Genomic DNA, 6090 nt, shown 5'->3' on the forward strand with positions numbered 1-6090 from the left:
GGGCCCGATTTCGTGGGCCATAGTAGCGGCTGCTCCGATGGGCTGCTCCGAGTGGTCCTGCATAGGGATGGGGGATGCGTCAGCACAGCAGCCAGGAGCGGTGGAGAGGGGTGATCCCGCAGCAGGGAGTGGGATTGGACTGGGATTGCAACTGGATCCCGTGGGAGGGACAGAGAGAGGGGAGGAGAAGAATTCATGGCAGAAGTGGAGTTTGGTCTCCTAAAAGTCCCGCATGGGACTGTCGGGAAGCTCTTTTGCTGGAGCCAGCTGTTGAAAACCTGGGGCCTTGGAAGGTGCATCCCAAAAACCAGAAACCTCAGTGCCCCACACCACCACTCTGCCTAGGGACCACAGGTCACCAGGGCTACCATCACCCCACCAGGAGGATAAGAGTTATCTGGGGCGGAGATGACCCTACAAAACCAGAACGCAGAAGCAGGGAATGAGCAGGGGCTTTTCAATATGAGGAGCAGAAGCAACACAGGAGATCCCAAAGCTGCTGCTGGCTGCAAGCTGGGGGGGTACATGGGGCAGGAGAGCTTTGAACCAGCCCTTTCTCACCCCCCTTAGTACTTGGCCAACATCTGAGAGGGGTAAGGGCCTACCAGCATCATCATTCACTCTCGGGCTGCATCCCACGACCAACCCCAGATGGCTGGTCCTCCAAGCCCATGAAGAACCCCAGCAAGACGGGATGGCGATGGGGTCCCTCAGCCTGGGAGGAGCAGGGGGGACCCCCGTGCCCCTCTTACCATGCTGACACCTCCAGAGTTATCGGCGCTGCACATCCCCTCCAGCGGGGCCATGCCGATGGTTGTCCCCCTGAACGTCTTCCCTCTGCCCGGAAAGGAGAACGGAGGGGCAATTAGCACACCAGGGGTGGTTTGGAGACCCCAGTCCGAGCTGGGAGCCCCCTGCCCTGACGTCCCCGGCTCCCATCAGGGTGCTCACGTCAGCAGCTGGGCGTTGTCATGCTTCTTGCGTGACCTCAGCGCCTTCTTCCACTGCAGGAAGGACCAGAGCGTGGTGTTGGCGTCGCTGGTGACGGCGCACTGGTCCCGCTCCGTCCACACCTCCAGGCCGATCAGGGCCACCTTGATATTCAGCGACCTGTAAAACTGCAGGGAGGGGACAAGGATGGAGAGGACGGGGCCTGGCGTTCGCTGTACATCCTCCAGCGCTGCCATGGTGTTTCCATGGGGGGTCTCCAAGCTTTACCTCCAGCTGGGTGACTCGAGGACACACTTGTCCCAAGTCCACCTGCAAGCATGAGCTCTACAGGCACAGGCGTGGGCACAGGAGCCAGTCGGGGCAGCACGATGCCACCCAGCTGGCAACACGTAAGCACAACCCTGCTGGCGTCGAGGATGCCAGCGCTGATCCCCATCACCACCGCAGGGCAAAAGGCCAGCACCCTCTTCACTGCTGCCGCTCAGCCGATGGGTGGCAAAGCGTTTTCCATTCTCCCATCTTACACTCATAGCCCCAGTGACATGGGGACAGCCCCTGAGGGCCACCACCAGGCTGGCCCCAAGCTCTGGTGCTGGAGTGATGGAGGTGGTGGCAGCCCCCTCCCGCCGGCCGTTACCTTGTCCACATAGTTTGCGATCTCTATGATGCGCTGCTTGGTGTGGCCCAGGTTGAGGTTCTGGTTCCTGTACTGCAGAGAGATGGGGATGGGGAAGGGTCATCCCTCAAGACAGTGAGGGGTCCTGGTTTTTTGGCAGGGGACCAGGATTCTGCCCCCCGCGGCGCTCACCAGGGTGTGATCAGCAACAATGAAGAGCTCCATGTACTTCATGGTCCTCCAAGCATCTCTCTTCACCTGCAAGGCAGACAGCAAGGCTTGGAGGAGCAAAAGAGCACCACGGGTTCCCCAAATACTGCAGAGCTGCCCGGGAAGGACAGCCGAGAGGGCAAACCGAGGCACGAGGAGACCAGGAAAATTTAGGCAGCTTTAGTGCAGTTCCCAACGCCACCTCACGTCACATCCCGCATTAGATGACACAGCACCCATCCCCAACCCACACGTCCTCCCTTTGAGGTCTCCTGCCCAAACTCAAACCAGGTGAGCTGCCTATGAAGCCTCCCGATGCCTGCGCAACCCTGCCCAGATGCCAGGGTGAAGGGCACCCCGCCGCAGGCTGCAGGCATTCAGCGGGGGCACGGACGGCCCCACTCTCCGCCCCCTGCTCCTCCACAAGCGAAGGACCCCAGGATGGCTTTACCCGGTGCTGCGCTGGCTGGAAGAGCTGAGCAATGTCCCCAATGGTGCTCCCGAAATCGTCACCGTGGCCGCAGGTCCCACCTCGGATGGGCAAGTGCTCCGCTCGCTGGATGACGTGGTGGCCCGGCTCGTGGTGGCCTGGCTCGGGGGTCCCCAGGGGTTTCAGGTAGTAGCTGGCGTTGCTGCTCAGCATTATCAGGCCCCTGGAAATGGAGAGAAGCCCCCGATGGCTCCTGTGCTGCCTCCACCCTGGCTCCCCCAGCCCCTGCTGAGGCCCCACAAACTCACTGCACCTCAGCTCAGTCCATACCCGGGGTGGAGGCAGAGACAAGGGATGGGTGTCTCTCTCAATACAGCCCTACGAGCATGAAAGCCTCCATGCTGCTCAGACCACGCACGTGTGGGACAGGGCAAAGCTCAGTTCTGGGGCACCCCCTGCGGGATGCGGGATCTTGCCTCCTCCAGGGATGAATTTCCTTTAAGGCAGCTCATTAATGGTCTGAAGTTGTGCCAGGGCAGGGTGAGGTTGGCCATGGGGAACAATTCCTTCCCCTTGGGGCTGTCAGGCACGGGAAGGGGCTGGGAGCTGAAAGGGCTTTGCCAACCCAAACCATTCTGTGATTCAAGCTGCCAGAAAAACGGCCTCTGCCCCCCCCATCCGCCCCCAGGATCGGATTAAGGATGGGAGAAGGGGAGCGATGGAAAATCAGCCCCACGAAGCATCTAGAGCTGGTGCTGCTCTGCGGGTCCCCAGAGGGGGTCCCTGCAGGGAGGAAGGGGGCAGCCAGAACCATCCCCCTCTTCATCAGCCCCACAAGCCCCCCCCAACCCCGCACGTCTCCGTACCGTATTCCCGAGCAGGCGCTGAGGACAACCCAGGAGCCACCGTAGCCCTGGACGTGCCCGTGGTAGTAGCAGTGGTCCTGGGAGAGAGGCGATGGAGACCTCCGTTAGAAACCACCACGCCGGGCTGGGCAGCAACAAACCCTACATCCTCGGCCCAAAAAAAACCCCACCCATTTTGCATTTCGGGGCCAGGCAAGCGGGGGTCCCACTGCTCTGGGGAAGGGGAGGGATGGAGCCAGGAGGCTGCGGGCTCCAGCGTTTCAGCCAGGGACACCGACAGCCCCGCACCCGGCTCAGCCTGCTGGAAGGGTGACAAATGGCCGGTGGGGGGACATCGGGGAGAGCAGGGGCTGCTCGGGCGCCAGGCCCTGCCCCTGTTTATTCCCCGAGGTGCTGCTGCATCGCGGCCAAGAGATACAGGAGCCGCGTGTTGCTGCATTCCATCCCGTGACAGGCGCCGGGGATGCTGCCAGCAAAAACGCCGCGCCTCATCCCAGCAGGGCGTTGTCTCCGTCCCCAAGCGCCTAGGCACCCCCGAAAAACAGAGATGAGCTATGCCCATCCCCCCAGCACCCACCGTGTGGTTGGGGGCCACCGTCACCGGCTGCCCGTCCGCGGCGTAGTGCGTCTCGGTGTAACCCGGCGCCAACAGCCTGCGGAGAGAAGATTGGGGTGGGGATCCTCGAGCTGCTCCGGGTGTCCTGGGAGACACCAAGCTTCCGTGCCCAGCCCTGGGCAGCCCTGCAGGGCTGAGCCCTCTGCATGGTGTCCCCCCTCTCAAAGCCCCCCCCTTCACAAAGCTTTGGGCAGCGGAGCTGGCAGTGCGGCCGTCACCCCTGCGTCAGGGCTGGGGCCCCCGACCGGTGGTTGCCCACAGCCAGCTGGGGACACGCATCCCAGTCCGACGTCCCCCTTTGCATGGTGGCAAGGAAGGGGCCACGCCGCTTTGAGGTGCTGCTGGGCTGGGACAGGGGACCTGCACAGGAGGAGCCCCGCTGCCCACCCACCCCCCGGCTCGGGGGCCACCTCACACCACAGGGGCTGAGCCAGGCAGGGTGACAGCTTCTCCATAGGGACCAACCCCCCCTTGGGACTACCGAAGTCCCCAGGGGGAGGCATCCCCTAGGGGATCAACCCCAAATTCGGGGTCCAGCCGAGGACATGGGAGGGTTGGAGTCTCCAACACAGCCACCCCCTCCAGCCCCGGGCACGTCCCTTTGCCTCACCCACGCACAGTGACGTGATGCTCCTGAAGTAACAGCCCCCAACAGGGTGAGGGGGGGGGTCCCCAAAAAAACAGAGCTGATTGTGAGAAAGCTCAGGCTGGTTTTAGCAAAGCCTGCACCCCCCCTGCCATCTCCCACCCCCGGGGCCACCCCTGCCGCAGCCCTGTCCCACGCTGACAAATTGCATCCTGCCACGGGGAAGAGCCAGACCTAAGCTTGCAACCAGCAAACGCGTGGGGCCGGGGGTTCCTGGGGAGCAGCCGGGGAGTGGATTTAGACTGAAATGACCCCACGGGTGGTGGGAGAGAAGAGAAAGGGACGGGGGCTTCCCACGCCACCGAAGGCTGCACGACCCTGCCCAGATGCCAGGGTGATGGGCATCCCACCACGAGCTTGCAGCCACCGTGGGGACAGCAGGTCCCCCGAGGGACAGCGGGCACGCAGGGGTCTCGGCCACCCGAAGAAGGACAAAGCAGGGCTGGGTTTGCCCCTGCTGACACTTTGGCCTTCAATTTGTGGGGTTTGGCCCCGTCCCAGGGGTTTTATTCTGCAGCAGAAGAAAACAAACCCAGCAGCCAGTCCTAGAATAGCCCTCCCGCCTCTCAGTTTCTATTTTGCAACCAGTTTGGCCCCAAAAATGTCGCTGTGGGCACATTCCCGCCTTCCCAGCCTACCTGTGAGTGGGTGCCTGGCACCAGTAACTCCAATTACAGAGGGGAAAGGGGACAAGAGCTCAGTCTGGGTCCTGGAAAAGGACCCGTGGGCAGCCTGGCAAGACAAGTGCCTGGCCAGCGTGGAGGCGGAGGGGGCACAGAGAGTCCCAGCCCAGCTCAGACCACTGGGATGTCCTCTCCATGGCAGGCCAAGGACCAGGAGCCCCAGGGAAGGAAGGGCAAGGAGATGTGTACTCTCTTCCAGCACAAGGGAAGGCCTTGTTGGAAATGCCCACGAAGGATGGGTTTGGAAGGCCAACCACGTCTACCAGTACCAGAAGAAAGAAGATTTGAGGTCTAGCATGGCCTCACTGGCCCAGGAGCCAGCAGCCCTAAGGTAGCCCTGTTAGCTGGCACAAGACAGCGCTGTAGACAACCAGGGCTGCATTGGTCTCCTCAGTAGACACAACCACTAGTCTTGGGTGCTGTGGACTATCCTGGGTGCCATCTGGACTGCCTTGGGTGCCACAGATGGTCCTGTGTGCCATAGAAGTTCTTGGGTGCCCTGTCTTGGGTGTCATGGACTGTCCTGGGCGCCATGGGTTGTCCTGGGTGCCATGGACTGTCCTGGGTACCACAGATGCTCTTGGGTGCCATGGACTATCATGAGTGCCATGAACTGTCTTGGGTGCCACGGATGGTCCTGTGTGCTATGGATGCTCTTTGATGCCATGGAAAGTCCCGGGTGCCACAGATGGCCCTGGGTGCCACAGACAGTCCTGAGTATCACGGGCAGTGCTGGGTGCCCCAAATGCTTTTGGGTGTCACGGATGGTCCTGGGTGCCATGGACTGCCCTGGGTGCTCAGCTCCCTCTTGCTGCCACCAACCCCCTCACCCGTTTCACTGTGCCCTCACCCAGAGCTCAGCACCCCGCAATGCCCCATGCTTGTCCAGTCCAGCCAGAGGCACCACAGCCACCAGGGATGCTCTTCACCCCTCCTGGCCACACTCATCCCTTCAAGCAAAGTGGTACCAAGCCAGAATTAGGGTGAGAAGACATGAGAAGCCACAGAATCATAGGATCGTTTAGGTTGGAAAAGACCTCCAGGATCACCAAGCCCAACCGTCCCCCTAACC

The 6090-nt window shown here is 61.8% G+C and overlaps 1 protein-coding gene across 1 annotated transcript in view; it reads right to left on the bottom strand.

Moving 5' to 3' along the window:
* ADAM33 (ADAM metallopeptidase domain 33) overlaps window positions 1–6090 on the bottom strand; it is a 47655-nt gene that overhangs the window by 16224 nt on the left and 25341 nt on the right. The window contains 8 exon segments of the mRNA XM_035895062.1: window positions 1–57; window positions 753–837; window positions 952–1118; window positions 1589–1660; window positions 1760–1825; window positions 2229–2430; window positions 3074–3150; window positions 3651–3726. The exon segment at window positions 1–57 is cut by the window's left edge and continues 18 nt beyond it. Coding sequence (XP_035750955.1) covers window positions 1–57; window positions 753–837; window positions 952–1118; window positions 1589–1660; window positions 1760–1825; window positions 2229–2430; window positions 3074–3150; window positions 3651–3726 — 802 coding nt within the window.

Source organism: Egretta garzetta, unplaced genomic scaffold, assembly GCF_000687185.1.
Source record: "Egretta garzetta isolate BGI_Z169 unplaced genomic scaffold, ASM68718v1 scaffold265, whole genome shotgun sequence".
Taxonomy (NCBI): Eukaryota; Metazoa; Chordata; class Aves; order Pelecaniformes; family Ardeidae; genus Egretta; species Egretta garzetta.